This window comes from Megascapheus bottae, chromosome 7 (genome assembly GCF_031878675.1).
Source record: "Megascapheus bottae isolate mThoBot1 chromosome 7, mThoBot2.hap1, whole genome shotgun sequence".
Taxonomy (NCBI): Eukaryota; Metazoa; Chordata; class Mammalia; order Rodentia; family Geomyidae; genus Megascapheus; species Megascapheus bottae.
The window spans coordinates 36,864,531-36,882,322 of record NC_143515.1 but is presented as its reverse complement, the minus strand read 5'-3'; the positions used below and the strand labels follow the sequence as shown (position 1 = coordinate 36,882,322).

Below are 17,792 nucleotides of genomic sequence, written 5' to 3'. Positions count from 1 at the left end.
AAAACTAGGAGAGAGCAAGACAAGAGGTAACACCATATAAAAAGAAATGTACTCACTACCAGATTTCCATAACTCTATAACTATAATCCCTCTATTCGTCACCTTTATTTTTATTTTTGTGTGTGTGAGTCATGGGGCTTGAACTCAGCATGGGCGCTGTCCCTGAGCTCTTCAGCTCCAGGATACCACCCTATCCCTGGGCCTTGGGTGTTGTCTCTGAGCATTTCAGCTCCAGGCTACTGCCCTACCCTTGAGCCAAGCCCTACTTCCCTATTTTCTAGAAGTTAATTGTAGATAAGAGTCTCAGGTTCTTTAGTGCCCAGGCTGGCTTTGAACCTTGATCCTCAGATCTCAGCCTCCTGAGAAGCTAGAATTACAGGCGTGAGCCACCACACAATAACAGCAAAAAAAAAAAAAAAAAACTAAGAAAACCTGAGGCCAACAGAACTGAAAAGAAAATTCCTGAGTTTTTCTCCCTATTCAATATTTCTAAGATCTATCTTCCTAATTCGAAGGGTATATTTACTCAAGAAAGAACAGAAAAGTCAGTCACACAGCATTTACCATCTTTATTGCTCAATATTGGATCAAAACATGCCCCCTGGGAAAGACAGAAAGAAGGGTGACATTGTCTAAAAAGAAATGTACACGGTATCTATGTAACTGTAATGCCTCTGCACATCATTTTTATAATAAGAAAAACATTAAAAATAAAACACAACTTTCTGAACTGTAAGAATCTATTTTATATTTTCAAGGCAACATGCCAAGAATTCAAGCACAACCTTAAAGTTTTAACTTCATACTCTGAATATGAAGAAAGCAATTCCTAAAATTAAAAAAAGCATGATGAGTTAACTACACAAAAAAGTGGACATTTTGGTCACTTCATTCCTTCTTCAAATCAATAACAAGAGACATTCTTATATCTTCTACATACAAAGAGCATATTCCACAAGGCCACATCATTTAAAATAACACATATGTTTACAATGAATATTCACCTTAAATTTCACAGTTACTGACAAGATGGTAAGTCCAAGATTACCTAAATAAGTGTCATACTGAAAGAAGTAGTAAAGCTATAGAACTGTCTCACAATGTTAAAACTTGATGATATTCTACAGGAAACCCTAGTCTTTCTCAGGGAAAAATAAATTCAGCATTATACATTTAAAGTGTAAATACATTTGAATTTATAGGTTTGAAGTCAGAATACACATGAATTTTTAAAGGAACACATTTAAACAACATACTCATTACTCTTGTGAAAACAATAAAAATGATGTACTTTTTGAATATGTATACAATAAAACCCCAAAGTTAATTTTTGCTTTTTCCTTTAGTAGCAACTTTTGACAGTTTTTTAGATTTTGGTTCCCAGAGGGCATTTTTAACAAATCTTGAAGCTGCACCTTTGTCTAGCTTGGCAGACTTTTTCTTGTCTGATATTTCCTTGACTCTGTTCATATACACTCGGATTCTTTCCTTAGAGATAAAAATAAAAAAGCAATGGATTTACTGAGCTGTTCACCTTTACTAAGTTTTATTATACCATACCACAGTGAAATTCAACAGCTATAGATTTAGTGCCCGTTAAGTGCACAGGTCCATAATGAACAGGATAAACATGCTCTGTGCTTTCGCGGAGTGCACAGTCTTAAGGGAAAGACAGATACCACAGTAAAACATCACTACAAAGATAAACACTGAAATGTTAATTGTGGTTATACTTTTATTAAAATTGCCATAAGTCTAAATCTACATGTTAACTATTTTATACCTACAGTCTAAAATCTGAAGTCTGATGCCTCATATACTTGCAACCTACCAATTACCAATTTTATTTTTTTGCCAATTTTCTAAACAAAACACATGAGGCCATGTTTAGTTACTAGTCTTTTATGTTACCATCTACAAGATCTTTCATGCAATTTAATGATTTTGATTGATAAGGGTATGAAATTTTCTAATAAAATATACAGTTTTAATCAGACTTTACAAGGTGAGAAACATAATACGGTACTAGACCACTTTGAATTTTCTGAGTCCATTAATCAGCATAAATGGCTATCCTATACTTCAAATGGAGAAATAAAGCTGATGAGAGCCATAAAATAGCAGAATGATTGATCACTGCTTAAAAGCAGGTTTCATTAAAATAATCAAAACAGTTGCATAAATAATACACAGAAAAATACAGAACCTCTGATTCTTTTTATTATAAGTAACTCTACTCAAAAATCTAAACTGCCAATTTCTAAGAGTAGTGGAAAAGCCAGTTCTCACACATACACATGACATATGCTCCCACATATAACATACGTACACAGCCTTTGCCCTGTTTATTCATTCCTCTGAACAGGAACATCTTCCTCAAATAGCTCCCCAGTTACTTCCTCCTGTGACCTTCTCAACAGCCAACCATGTCAGTGAGGCCCAGACCGCTTAAAATTTCAGCCCTATCCACATTTACCAACCCCTTGTATGCTGGCTCTATTTTTCCTTTTTTCCCATAACATAATTTTAGTGCACTATATATGCATATATATTTACTATTTATTGTCTTTCCATCTAATGTGGTACCAGTCACATTCTTCATTTCTGTTCACCAAGAAATTACCTCATTTGGAAATAATGTCTGGCTTGTAACAGGCACTCAGCTATTGAATCAACAAAATAAATGACGTTTGCAATGCCTTTCCTCATTAGTGATGTATATAACAAATAGGTTTCTTATAGTACACTAATTCTGTGGTCAGTAAGTAATGTCTGCCACAAGGTCAGAAAAGGGGAATAGATTCTAGAATGCTTTTTATTTGCTATCCTTTGTTGGAAATCTTAATGTACTCCTCTATAAAGTGGCTTATCAGAGAAAAGACAAATGATCTTATCCTTTTACAAAGATAGTACTGAGTAATCTAACTTAATGTCAAAGGGGAATAAAGGAATTTTATAAATGTAAGGTCCGTATTAGAAAGCTAAAAACAACTGATACAACCTATACTTCCTTACGGGTTAACGACAGTATTATAAGTCAAGCCGAATATCATCTTGCTTTCTAATCTTGCTTTAAATGTTTTTAAAGTACTTACTATGCTTTAAAATAATTTTCCTCTCAAGAACTTTAAAAGAAGAAAATATCTTAGTCTAAACATTTAAAAGAATGAAAACAACAGATCTGGTTTAGTCATTATTGTTGATGTTGGTTTTGGTTGTGTTTTGTTTTTCTTTTTGTCTTTTTAGTGGTGGCAATAAGTGGGCACAGATAAGGAGGGAGGTAGACTGAACAAATGCAGTCATGGTATTCAATATACAATATGTAAAAAATGAACTATGAAACTTGTGGGCAGGGACAGGATGGGGAAACTGGGGAAAAACAAAGGGAAGTGTGACATTATTCATTACCTGACATGGAATTGTAACCCCTCGCTACAACTCCTTAGTAACTAATTGCATTTTTAAAAAATAATCAACTGCTTTACTGTTTTAAGCAACATACATATCAACTACATAAGACTTGACAAGAACAATACAATGTCAAGCATATTTCACATTATATCTACTTTGTATTTTAGAAATACAAAAAATAAATGTATTAATATTTGTATTCATAAAGCCAAGTCAAGAAGGGAACCATAAGTCTGATTTCTAATTTGTCCCTTCAAATTGAATGATCTGATTTAATATTTGAAGTCAGCAAAAAACCCCAAGATATCAGACTTTATATACTGTACTTATACATCTAAATGGAATACAAAGACAAACCTGGAAGATTTACTACAGGTTGTAAATATGTCACTAATGCAGAATTACTGGACAGTACACATATAGCTGGTGCCAAAAAAGCTTTTAGCTTTGTTGCTGAACTGGATTCTTTACTGCTGAGAAAATGAATTAATGGTGGAATTGAAAAGGTGGGGGAGAAACTTTCCCGTCTTTGCTAGTAAATCAAGTGAATATACTTTTAAGAATTGTGTAAAAGTTTAAAAAAATGTAGCCTGGAGATGAGCAAGATTTTAAGAATTTATAGGAAAATAATGTAAAAGTTATAAATAATTACTAAATTGTAACATTTTCCCATCCAGAGATTTATATAGTATATGGAACACTAATACTCTGAGAAATGTAGGAGAAGGAAAATAAGAAAACATGATCAGATCTGGCTCATCAGCATAATTTCAAATTGAATTTTGTTCTTAATAACTAGATGATAATAGAGTATAACTGAAACTTCAAGAACACTACAACAAGAAGTAGATAAGAGAAATTAACTGAAATCTCACCAATTCTTGTTTTACTGGATGTTCTTTAGGATTAACTCCTTGAGTAGCCAAATAAACTGTAAGAGAAAGATTTAATGAGATAAAATAATTTAAAAATATGAATAAGAGTGTTCCTATCTTAAAAAAATAATTACTTATAAAAAAGTTGCATAGTTAAGGAAAATTTAAACTAGTCCATTTGTGAAATATTAAATTTAGTATTCTAATATAAAAGTATCAAACTATTAAAATTGCCACAAAGTATAATTATATATAAGTTGCTAGCATTGAAAAAACAAATCAACTTTAACGCAAAAACTTATTTTCTAATTACTTCCAAAGTAATATATATACGTACCCCAAAACATTGAGTTTAATGTGTATGCAGAAACTAAATCCACTTTTGCTTGTTCGAGTGGGTCCAACTAATGAAAAATTTAAAAAAATGTGAACACAAACTTAGAACACTAAGCACAAATATATTTCAGAATTTTTTTCTTTCTAAAATCAAATAAATGATCTGGATATAAGTTGACTTAAACAGTGATCTTTGCTAACAAATTTTCACTTCAAGTTAAAAAAAGAACGTATACAATCCAAGAAAATTCTTCTGAATTACTTTAATTCTATGAGTTATGATCTGGAATTTTATGTCAAAAGTAATTTTTCAATATAAACATGTACATGATACATTTATGTACAGAAGTTGTGGGCTAAAATGCTTAGGCAATACCAAAGACAGAAGAAACATAATAAGATTTGGTTTAGACTGTCAAAGTCAATTTACTGATTTTATCCTATAGAGTCTCCAGAAACCCTGATAAAATCCTTATAATATTTAAAAGGCCAAAGATAAAATCTGTCAAAAAGAATGTTCTTTGTTTTTTAAAATCAAGTCAAAATTAAACGACAGAAAGCATTTCCTTAAGGCTTAAGTTTTGTTTGATCTTTTCCCCTAAATATACCCAAATAGTTGTAAAATTGAAAGGGGGAGAAGGAAGCTTCTATTATAAACCATTGTTTCTTCTATATGTTTTATAAAACAACTTTGTCTTATGAAATTCATTTTTAGGAAATACATTCTTCCTTCCCCCCACTTCTTTGCTTTCTTTCCTTTTTTTTTTTTTTGGTGCTAGTCCGGGGGCTTAAACTTTTTGCTCAAAGCTATTGCTCTACCACTCAAGGCACAGCGCCACAGATCCACAATGGGAGGTGGTAATTGGAGATTAGAAAGTCTCACAGACTTTCCTACCCCAGCTGTCTTTAAATGACGATCCTCAGATCTCAGCCTCCTGAGCAGCTAGAATTAAAGGCTTGAGCCACTGGTACACAGCCAAGGAATTACATTCTTAACATACCTTCTTTAACAACTCATTTCTAGAAACAGACATCATGGTCTTCAGCATCTCATCCACAGCACCAATGGAGTTTTCAAAGGTTGATAAATAATCATGAATTTCTACTGGATAGTCTTCATTAATTTCTTCACTTGCCATTATGATCAACTGTAAAATATATAAAAAACATAAATAAATTCTTAAAATTTGTATTCAAGATTTTTAGTTTAAGACAAAATTTGGACCAAGCATATGTCACCTCTGTAATACCAACCATCCACAAGGTGGAGAACCATATACTTGGAGGCCAGTCAAGGAAAAATTCTAGAGAGACCTCCATCTCAAACCAGGTGTGATGGTACACATCTGTAATTCAAGCTACATGAGAAGTTAGGTAGAAGACTGCCATACAGGAATAGGAAAAACCTAAAACTAAAATAAAAATAAAGCAAAACAGAGCTAGGGGTGGGGCTTAAGCAGTGGAGCACACATCTCACAGGTCCTAAGCCTTGAGAGAAAAAGAAAAAGAGAGAGGGGGGTTAGGGGAGGGGAGGGAGAAGGGGAAAGGGAAAGTAATTTAATTTGCTTTAAAGGCACTAAAAGAATGCCAAGCACCTATGACTTATGCCTATAATCCTACTCAGGAGGGTAAGAGACGAGAATCATAGCTCAAAGCCAGCCAGGCAGGGAAGTTGATGAGACTCTTCTCCAATTACAGTTCAAAGCCAGCCCAGGCAGAAAAGTCCATGAGATGTATTTCCAAAAGGGTAGAGCACCAGACAAGCAAGCACAAGGCCCTGAGTTCAAATCCTAGTAATCCTAGTACCAGCCAAACACCCAAACACACACACCCAAACACACACACACACACACACACACACACACACACACACACACACACACACGGGAGAAGAGAGAAAATAAAGCAGTAAAACAAGCTAAAATAATTTTTAAAATACCATCATCTATTAGGTTAGCAACAATTTTATTTTCTTAAATACTCATTTTTTGTTTATGTGGTACCAAGGAATCAATCCCAGGGCCTCATGCAAGCCACATTCCCAGCTGCAAGGATTAGGAATGCTCGATGTTAGCAAGGCTAAACACTACAGGTAGAATATAAATTGGTATCGACTGTTTTAGTGCACATACCTTTTGACTCAGGAAATTATTTTGAAGTGCCCGTTCTACAAAAATCCTTGTACATATGAATATAAATGCATTAAAGTGGAACACTCAAATTGTTCTCTGCCCCCCCCTCCCACACACACATTCTCAATTCTCTTTTCCCTTTGTTAGCTAATTTTCCAGAGCTAAAAACATCTAAAACATGAAATAAAAGTACTTGGCTTTGTATCTCCCCCTGATGGTTTACAGGTCTTTTTTTTTTTTTTTGGCAGTACTTATGCTTGAACTTGAGCCTTTTTGCTTACTAGGTAGGCACACTATCCTTTGAGCCATGCTCTCCAGGATTTTTGGCTTTATTTTTCATATAGGATCTTGTTATTCCTTGCCTAGGCTGGCCTGTACTGTGATCCCCTACTTTAGGCCTTGCTGTGTGGCTGGTATGCATCAACATAACCAGCTTTTTTTGAGATGGGGTCTAGGTAACCTATTGTGTGGGCTAGCCTCAAAGCATAATCCTCCCAATCTCGGCCTCCTTAATAGCTAGCACTGTAAGCATGAGCCACCATGGTCTAGCCTCAAAGGTCCAAAGGCCATACAACCTTTAAATAAAGCCAGAGGAAGAAAGTTAAATCAGTGGGAGTGTGCCCTTGAAAGAGATATTGCAATTTCAGTCCCTCTTCTGTTGGTTTCTCAGCCATCATGAGGTAGGCAGCTCTGCTCCACCATACACTTCTCACCATGAAGTTCTGACTTACTACAAACTCAAAAGCAACAGGGCCAACCGAATATGGAATGAAAGTGAGTGTGGCTTAGTGGTAGAGTGCTTGCCTAGCATGCACAGAGCTCTGGGTTCGATTCCCTGGTACCACATACACAGAAAAAGCTGAAAGTGGTACTGCAGCTCAAGTGGTAGAGCAGTAGCCTTGAGAAAGCTCAAGGCCAGTGCCCAGACCCTGAGTTCAAGCCCCAGTATAGGCAAAAAACAAATAAAATAAAGCTGTCCTAAGTAAACTCTTAGGACAGTAAGTGAAAGATGACTCACATATCCTCCAGACTAAAGCCCTATTTCCTATCTCCTCCACAGTATAAGCTCCTGGAGGGAAGGGTAATGCTACAGTCTAACTCACCTCAGATCTACAAACAGGTCCCTTCTTTTTCATTCAGAACTGCCACACTGTTAAACTAAATGACCAAGTCTAGTTCTCAGTAGTATAATGCATTGACCCCTTCCTTTTGATTCCTAGGATATCACATCTTCTTAGTCTTCAGTCTCACTGGCCTTTTTCTCATCCTTCTCATATACTCAGTCTCTTAACTTTGAAGGGCCTAAAACTTAGCTGTCCACAGCTACCTTTTCTCCTTTATGTTACTCCTAGATGAATACATAATTTTAATGTGTATTGCAACCTGATAACTCCCAGGTTTACTTCTCTATCCCTGACTTCCTCAATGAACTCTACATTTACATTTCCAGCAGCTTCCTCCATATCTCTAGCTGGACATCTAGTAAAATCTCAAATGTAACTTGCCCAAATTCCTAATATTCCATCCTGAAGTCTTCTACGTTTGGTTTCGTGACAGATATCCAATTACTCAGACCCAATTTTCAATCTGTTCAGATGCAAAATTTCCCTGAGATCTTTAACAGTTTTATCTTGGTGTATGTATGTATGTATGTATGTATGTGTGTGTGTATATTTGTGTGTATACATATGTATGTATATATGCTGCATATGTGTATGTATATATTATATATAATATATATACAGAATTAATCCCTTCCTACCTTTTCTGCTACCATACTTCTCCAAAACACCATCACAACTTGCTCAACGTTCAATGTGACAGTCTCATCAAACAAGCAAAATGGTCCTTCAAGATGCAAATCAGATCAATACCTTTGTTCAGAAACATTCAAAGGCTTGCCATCTCACTTGGAGTAAAAGGAAAGATGCTCACAGTTACCTGAAACAGCCAACAAAATATTCCCTAACTTCTTAATCACCTCGTGAAAAATCATTTTCACCCACTTTCCTTTTCTTCATGTCACTCCAGCCACAGCATCTTCCCAGCTCTTTTCCTCAATCAACAGGAATTGTGCCTACCTTAGGGCCTTCAGGTTTCTCCTTCCTTCCCTAGAATATTCTTTTTCTTTCCTAACCAACGAGATTCAGGAGCTCATTATATCACCTTCACCAGACCTCCACTCTGTTGTCACCTCCTAAAGAACATTTCCACGCACCCCCCCCATTTAAAAATGCAAATTCTTTCTCTCACTGTTTCCACCCTTCCACGCCCTACTATGGCTCAAAAGTGTGTTATTTTGTTCATTTATTACCTAAGAAAGTTAACTATATCAATAAACCTTTTATGTTGTTGTTGTTTAACCAGTCCTGGGGACCACCAAAAAAACAGAAGTGGCACTGTGGCTCCAGGGGTAGGGTGGTAGCCTTGAACTGAAGAGTTCAGGGACAACGCCCAGGCCCAAAGAGTGCAAGTCCCATGACCAACAATAACAAAGAATGAATATTCATCCATAGGAAACTGCTAAATGAATTATAATACACACATCACACATTTTTGGAACTATTATATATCTATTAAAGAAACCAGTCTATATTAGTGATACTTGATGAGAAGGGGGGAAGGGAAGCCATGAAATAATGTAAATAATAAAATGTAATATTTTTTTTAAAAGACATCTAGAAAGATGTACTGAAAAATCAGACATACTCTGAGATGAGGCAAAGATTAAAAAATAGAATCAAAGCATACTCTTTGCTGTTTAAATTTTATTTCAAAAAGCATGTATTAAAATAGTAATAAAAATAATCATTAAGTTCAAATAGAGGCATATTTCCATTGAAAGTATTTTTATTTATTTATTTATTGCCAGTCGTGGGCTTGAGTTCAGGACCTGAGCACTGTCCTTGGACTTTCTCAAGGCTAGAGCTCTACCACTTGAGCCTCAGCACCACTTCCGGCTTTTTTCTATGTATGTGGTACCGAGGAATTGAACCCGGGTCTTCGTGCATGCTAGGCAAGCACTCTACCACTAGACCAAACTCCCGGCCCCTTTTTTATTTATTTAATTATTTTTTGCACCAGTCCTGAGCTTGAGCTCAGGGTCTGAGCACTGTTTCAGGGTTTTTTCCTTACAGCTAGAACCCTACCATTTGAGCCACAGCACCACTTCTGGCTTTTTCTATGTATGTGGTACCGAGGAATCAGAACATAGCCAGGTCTTCGTGCATGCTAGACAAGCACTCTACCACTAAGCCAAACTCCCAGCCCTGAAAGTATTTTTAAATCACAAAATGTCTTTATTTAAATGTGAATGCTTTCCAGTCTTCCTATTAAAAACTATTTTCAGCAGGGCACCAGTAGCTCATGACTCAGTAGGCTGAGATCTGAGAATCAGGTTCAAAGCCAGCTTGGGCAAAAAAGTTCATGAGACTTTTATCTCCACTAGACTACTCAGAAAAAGTGAAAAGTAGTACTGTGGCTCAAAGGGTAGAGGGCTAACCTTGAGTAAAAAGAAGTTCAGGGAAAGTGCCTAGGCTCTGAGTTCAGTCCCCACTGCAGGTTTAAAAAAAAAAAAGTATTGTGCTAGGAATTTAGCTTAGTGGTAGAGTGCTTGCCTAGCATGCACAAAGACCTGGGTTTGATCCCTCAGTACCACATACATAGAAAAACAGCCAGAAATGGTACTGTGGCTGAAGTGGTAGTGCTCTAGCCTTAAGAAAGCCCAAGGACAGGGCTCAGGCCTCAGCACTGAGTTCAAGGGCAAGGACTGGCAAAAAAAAAGTATTTTCCCTCTTCAGAATATGGTAGGGATTTTTCCTACAACTATTTCCTAACCCTGAATTCTAACATACAACCAATTATTTATTGTTAAATTGTGATGAGTGAATACTGACAGACAGTATGAATAATTGCCCTTATTAAACTAAACCACTTGCCTTGCTCCTAAATTTAAAATTAATAAATAAACACAAGGCAGACGAAAAGATAAAGACTCTTGCATTATCAAAAATTCCTCCCAATTCAAATTACTTATAGGTAGTCCCTGAATATTTATTTCTTGTACAACAAAAGTGCAGAAATTTCCTGTTTCTAGGACCAAGCAATGACGCTATGGAATCAGAAGCAACAGCAAACACTTCAATAAGTGCCACATCACTCACACATCTAACTCGCCTAATATTACTATCTCCAATCAACTACCAAAAAGGACAGAAGTGGGGCTGTGGCTCAAGTGGCCAAACCTAGCTTTGAGCAAAACAAACTCAGGGGAAGCACCCAGACCCTAAGTTCAAGCCCCAGAACTGATGCACACCAATGTACAACCAGGTACATTTCAAGGACAGAAAAAGAAGACCTTTCCCACTCTTTATTCTCTTCCCAGGTTCTGAAGTCCTCCTAACACTCCACTTTCTCCTCTTAAAGCATCAACTGCAGAAATGGATAGAGATGTAGAGCCCATGAAAAATTTGCTTCTCTTCATCCCTCAGTAAAGTCTGGCTGAGCTAAGAAACATAGAGTTGGGACGTGGCCAGTATTCCTACAAGATTTAAGTGTCACTCCTCTGGCCCTCTTCTCGCTGAATACAGGAGCCCAATTTTCTAAACTAGAAAAAAAAAAAAAAAAGACTATAAAGCATCCCAAAGGGAACTGAAGTCATCAGTTAGTTCCTCATTCTCTACTAGACTGTCCCTCTAGTCAGAAATTTAGTATCACTCCTGATTCCCTTCTAGGGATCCCAAATCCAATTAGTCTTGTCCACATAGTTTCCCTAATCTCCTCACACCAGGAATCTTACTTCCTTTCTAAAAGACTACAGTTTCAAAAGCCTTTGAGTAGTCTCCTTATGTTCAATGTTTCACCACTCACAATCATAGAATGCTGTAAAGTATAATTGTGCTCCATAAATAGCTTTGACACAATATTCCTCTGCTTCAAATCCTAGAATAGTTTCATACCACAGGAAGATAAGTTCCAAATGTGATTAAGGAGATTTAGTAGACATAGCAACCAAAGCAAAATTACCTTCCAAAGTATTTGGGATTTAATTACATTTATTGCATCTACAAAGTAAAAATAGCATCTACAGTAGTTGTGCAGATTGAATGAGTAAGAGCAATAAAGCCATCAGAACATGCAAAACATTTTGTAGTATTATTAGTTATTTTACTAAAGTGAAAATAATCAGAATTCCTAACCCAATTTGGACTATATAGAGAAGGGAAGTGTCAAACGTTTGAAGTAATACATATGAAAAGCCATTTAAAAAAAGTGTTACCTCTCAATTGAGACACACGCAATGTAACTAATTTAAAGCAATTGTCACATCATTTGATTTTAAGAATGATTTTCGTGTGTGTGCCTATCCTGGGGCTTGAACTTCCCAGTCTGGGAGCTGTTTCTGAGTTTCTCTTTGCTCATGACTGGTGCTCTATCACTTGAGACACTGCCGTTTCCAGCTTTTTCTGAGTAGTTCACTGGGGATAAGAGTCACAGGCTTTTTTACACAGGCTGGCTTCAAACTGCGATCCTCAGATCTCAGCCTCCTAGGATTATAGGCGTGAGCCACCGATGCCTGGGTTGAAAAAAAAAATTTTTTTTAACGCTGTTCATACTGTCATAGCTTTGATCCCCAACCAAAGAATGGATTCTATCGTTGCCACCAAACACAGAGTTTTAAAACTTCAATGGGAAGATTAGGAACTATTTTTTGATTGGTAAGACTGATCCATCGATAGATATAAGAATTTACTACCAGACAGTTCAAACAGATGACAATGCCATCTCACTAGGAAAGGAACAAGTTGATAGTCAAAACTGACGTTGGATGAACAAATATGAACGCACGAAGGCTATTTTCTGACAGAAGTCTTGAGTTACACTAAACCTTGCTGGGCCATGAAGAAAAGACTACGGATCTCAACCGAGCGTTAAAATGAACCCAGTCTGATCTAACTGATCTAACGGAGCGGCGGCGGGCAGGCTGGGATCACGAATGCTCACAAGGCCAAGGAGCTCCTCTACACAACTCGGCGTCGGCCTCCCGTCTCGCGAAAGGCGCGCCCACGAAGAAGAAAAAGGAAGGGCCGGGGGACGCCAGGAACGCACGCAGCCTGCCACCCCCGACACTCAGCACCCCGAGCCACAGGGCCCGCCATGCCTCCTCCTAGTCTGGACCGAGGATGAAGTGAAGTCTCAGGAAAGAGGAAAAAAAAAAATCCAGTTTCGTGGGAACCCAGGCACCCCAGCTCGGAACGCTACCTCAGCGGCTTGGAACGCTGTCTTCCGGAAGACGGGCGAACACTGATGACGCGAGTGCTCGGCGCGCCGGCTTCTTTGCCTGCGGCGCGCGCCGTCGCTCGCTGATGACCTCACGCGGCGAGCCCCGCCCCCTCGGCCTCTGGTTGGTCACTGCAGGAAGGCGTGTCCCGACTGCGCTCCGCCCCGGGATGGTGGAGGGAGGTGGGGAAGTCTCTGGATGGCGTTATCTAGGTTAGTCTTTGGCATCCATCCCAAATACAAATTGCGCATTTACTTTTATTTTTTTTTTCTGCCGGTCCTGGGGCTCGAATTCTGTCCCTGAGCTCTTTTGCGCTTGTTGGTGTAGCGCTTTGAGCGGTTTTCTGGTGGTTGATTGGAGATAGTTTCACAGACTCCCCTGCCCGGGCTGGTCTTGAACCTCCATCCTCAGATCTCAGCTGCCTGAGTAGCTAGGATTACAGGCGCCCGGCAAGTTATAAGCATCTCTAACCAGGAAATCATGGTAGCCTTTAGAGCTTTGCTCAGCCCCTATTTTTCACTGCTGTCTGTTTTGAAATTTACCTCCAAAGAGCTGTTTTTCAAATTATTCATGCTGAAGAACCAACACTTAATTTTCCAATCCATAGCTGCTTGCTTTTGTAAAACATCAGTAAAAACATTACTAAAAAAAAGGGGGGGGGGAATGGCTGTTTACAAACTGGATTTTTGTGTGCTGATTCTGATGCTTGGATTCTGGGTCTGGGTGCTGTCCCAAAGCTGTTTTTGCTTAAGGTGCCATGGCGCTCTACCACTTGAACCATAGCCCAACTTCCGGCTTTTTGGGTAGCTTATTGAAGACAGGAATCTCACGGACTTCTTGCCCAGGTTATCTTCGAACCATGATCCTAGTATCTCTGCCTCTCAGTAGCTAAGAATAGAGGTGTGGGAACACCCTGAAATAGCTCAGGCTTCCGTCGAAAACGGATCCTCATTCCTCTGCTTCCTGAATGATGGGATTAAAGGTGTATGCTATCCAGTTTGCTTCATATTTTTAAATTGCAGTTAAAGCATAAGTAAAATTGCATTTCAATTAGTACAGTCACCCAGATGCCACTGACTCACATCTATTATCCTAACTATTCAGGAGGCTGAGGTTCACAGTTCAAAAGCAAGCTGACCAAGGAAGACCAAAGACACTCTTATCTCCACTCAGGAAAAGCTGTAAGTGAAGCTGTGGCTCAAGTTGCAGAGTGGTAGCCTTGAGCACAAAGAGGCTCTGGGACAGCACTTGGACCCTAAGTTCAAGTCCCAGGACTGGAAAAAAAAGTGCTCAGGGACAGTGCCCAGACCCTGAGTTCAAAGTCAAACAGCCAATCAAAAAATAAATGAAAAATGTTACATGCATTAACACTTGTAACTTTATTGTCACAACCTAAAAGTTATGCATGAAATAGCAATTCCATTTATTGAGTTCCTACAAAACACTTTTAAAAAAAACCACATAATACCTAAAAATGCTTTTTTTGTGTGTGGATCATGGGGCTTGAACCTGGCTTGGGCACTGTCCCTGACCTCTTCAGCTCAATGCTACCCTACCCTTGAGCCAAGGCCCATTTCCCATTTTCTAGAGGTTAACTGGAGATGAGTCTCAGATTCTTTAGTGCCAGGGCTGACTTTGAACCCTGATCCTCATATCTCAGCCTCCTGAGTAGCTAGGATTATAGGCTTGAGCCACGCCCAACTTAATACCTAAAAATTCTTAAAGACTACATCACATACAATTAAAAGATGTCTCACCTGAATTGGATCCTCAGGAAATACCAAGCACACAAAGATTACAAAGGATATATTTTTGATGGCCCTGGAATTCAAAATCAGGGCCTCACACTTGCTGCCACTTGATTTACAGCCTAAATGCTTTTTACCTTAGTTATTTTTTTTTCTGATGGGCTCTCAGGTTTTTCCTCACCCTTGGTACACAATCCTCTCAACCTTTGCCTTCCATCTAGCTCACTCTATCAGGTCCATGCCACCATGCCTGGCTTACATGACAATAAAAGGCAGTGGTTGATCTGGATGGAATCCCAAATCTATAAATATTGGTGGAGCAACTGATGAACATTGACTATAGATTATATGTTGAATAACAGTATCATATGAATATTTCCTGAAAGCGAGTAGAAATCCACATTATCTACAGTTATTCCCAAGTAACATATGTGGTAATAATATGTGGAGATACGAAATACATCCAGTTGTTTGGCACCTAATATGTGAATCTTGTATGTTAGAGACTATTATTATAGTCTTTCTATTTGTCTATAGATTTGAAATATCAAAAAGGAAGCATAAGGATTGAGAGATCAGAGGGGTAAAGGGCCTTTGATGACATGATTGGATAGCTAGGTAGCTTTCATACATGACCTTTGGTCCTTGAAGACTTATGGTGAAACTTTTACTGTGGTTAGAACCTATGTGTTCAAAAAGCCAAATATGACTTTTCCACTGCCACTCCCTATATCCTCCTCCAGTTCTGAAAAGAAAATCGCACTTGATTCTAACATCCTAAGCTTCCTGACACTGGTGGCTCAGGAGGCTAAGATTTGAAAATCACAGTTCAAAACCAGCCCAGGCAAAAAAGTCCATGAAATTTATATCTTCAATTAACCATCAGAACCCCAAGTGGTGTTGTGGCTCAAAACAGTAAAACACTAGCTTTGAGCAAATAGAGCTCAGAGACAGTGCTCAGGCTCTGAATTCAAGCCCATGAATAACAGAAGAAAAAAAAAACCAATAGCAAACTTCTATCTAAATATAACATGAATTCAAAGATAAGTCTAAATTGATCTGTGTGACTCAGTTGGAAATTTGTTCTCATTTATTATTTCTTGATTGCTGAGCCTAAAGTGGCTGCGTCATCTCTACCCTATATTCTCTGATTGGATATAAACAGCATATACACAAGAGAGAGCAGTTTCGACACTTCCCCTCCAGCATCTCCCTTCCCTAGCTTCATCCTTGAAAGAGATAGAACCAGCTTTTCTCACAAAGGCAGAGACAGAGGAATGGAATTTGTGTGAGGGGCAGGGGTCATAGGGCTTGCACTCAGCCTGGGGGCTGGCCCTGAGCTATTCAGCTCAAGGGTACCACCCTACCCCTGGACCTGGGCATTGTCCCTGAGCTCTTCAGCTCAAGGCTATCGCCCTACCCTAGAGCCCTACCCTAGAGCCACCCCCCCATTTTCTAGTTTTCTAGAGGTTAATTGGAGATAAGAGTCTCCGGTCCTTTTGTGCCTGGGCTGACTTTGAACGTTGATCCTCAGATCTGAGCCTCCTGAATAGCTAGGATTACAGTCGTGAGCCACCACCACCCCAGGTGAGGGATGGAAATTTTATGAGGGTCATGACTTGTTTGTGCAGAAGATAATCAGCTATTCACTCCACCTCATTTGGCTTTTTGGCTTTTCCAGAGTTCCCCCCAAAATTATAGTTTAGCAGCAAACAAGTTTAAGGGATATAACTAATTTTCCATAACATCCTGTGGAAGAATGCTCAGATGGTACGATTTATCTATATTAAACTTAAGAGGTAGGAGGAACAATGGACACAGTTAAATGATTCCCATAAATGAGCCTGCTCATTTTCTACTTGTTTTGTGGCATAGGAATATCTAAAATAGTTTTCCAGTTCAGAAATCATTCTAAAATCTCTGTAAGTACATTTCTTTCCTTACCTTTATTGATTGCACTGTAGGTTGTTGTCCCAAATGACTAATATCAAATATTAAATAAAGACAGCATTTGTAAACCTACCTAAAATCAGTTATTTCAAAAGGTAGTTGTATGCATAAAATCAGTGGTTTATAGACGTAATTATCATAATTGAATTACTCAGAATGGCCCATTCTATGAATTGCATGTAGGTACATACTCTGATTCTAACTTAGCCATTCTCACATCAAGTTATCTTGAGTTTTCTGGAGAGAAGCTTCAGAGCAAAAAAAAAAAAGGAGAAAGAACTTAGATCTAGTGAATGAGCAATTATATCTCTTCAACTGAGCAGTCTGAAGTGAGTATGATTCAGTTAAGTACAGTGATCCTAAATCAAAAGTTCTGACCTACTAAGTATGAGAAAAATGAGAAACTTTTGTCCTCTCGGAGTAGGTGACCCCATGATCCTGTCATCTGCCATATGTATTTATAAGTTTATATAAAGTAGATAGTATAACATGTTGAGGCAATCCATTCTCCACTGCATTTCTGAAGAGTGGACTGGCATTCTGGGTAATGGTGGAGGGGGGAAGAGTATGGACATAGTTTATTTTCTGGTGGGGATTGAGATGGAAGTAGCCCACAGCCTAATATTCACATATAAAGCTGTGTCAAAGAGAATGTTTAAGCATGTTGTGAGCATTTTTATCACCCTTTGGTAAAAAGGAAAACAGACAATAAAGTCTATAGCATATCCTTTGGTGCATAATATCTAAGATGCAGGCTTCTCTACCAGGGCACCACCTTCTCTTAGTGTTCAACAGTGCCCTCACCTGGTGGACTTGGATTTTTGGCTACAAAGTAATGGCCTTGTACAGGTAGCTCAGAAAGCCCTAACTTTCATGTAAGTAATGAATACGCCTATATGAACTTTCACTCACCTCTATACCAAAGAGAAAGAAGAAAGGAAAAATTAAAACATTTGGAGATGTCTAGCTTTACTCATTTAAATTAAATTAGAATTATTCTTCATCTACTCATCACCACTTAGTTCCCTAAGTTCCTTTTTCTTTGCTTTTTTTTTTCTTT

General features: G+C 38.2%; 1 protein-coding gene across 1 annotated transcript; it reads right to left on the bottom strand.

Moving 5' to 3' along the window:
• Window positions 1-545: 545 nt before the first annotated feature.
• Window positions 546-13,072, bottom strand: C1d (C1D nuclear receptor corepressor). Its single transcript, XM_090336143.1, has 5 exons — window positions 13,016-13,072; window positions 5,624-5,770; window positions 4,624-4,690; window positions 4,287-4,342; window positions 546-1,488 (listed from the first exon to the last, which is right to left on the bottom strand). The coding sequence occupies exons 2-5, from the start codon at window positions 5,759-5,761 to the stop codon at window positions 1,324-1,326; spliced, it is 426 nt and encodes a 141-aa protein (XP_090192269.1). The 5' UTR covers window positions 5,762-5,770; window positions 13,016-13,072; the 3' UTR covers window positions 546-1,323.
• Between the last annotated feature and the right edge of the window lie 4,720 nt (window positions 13,073-17,792).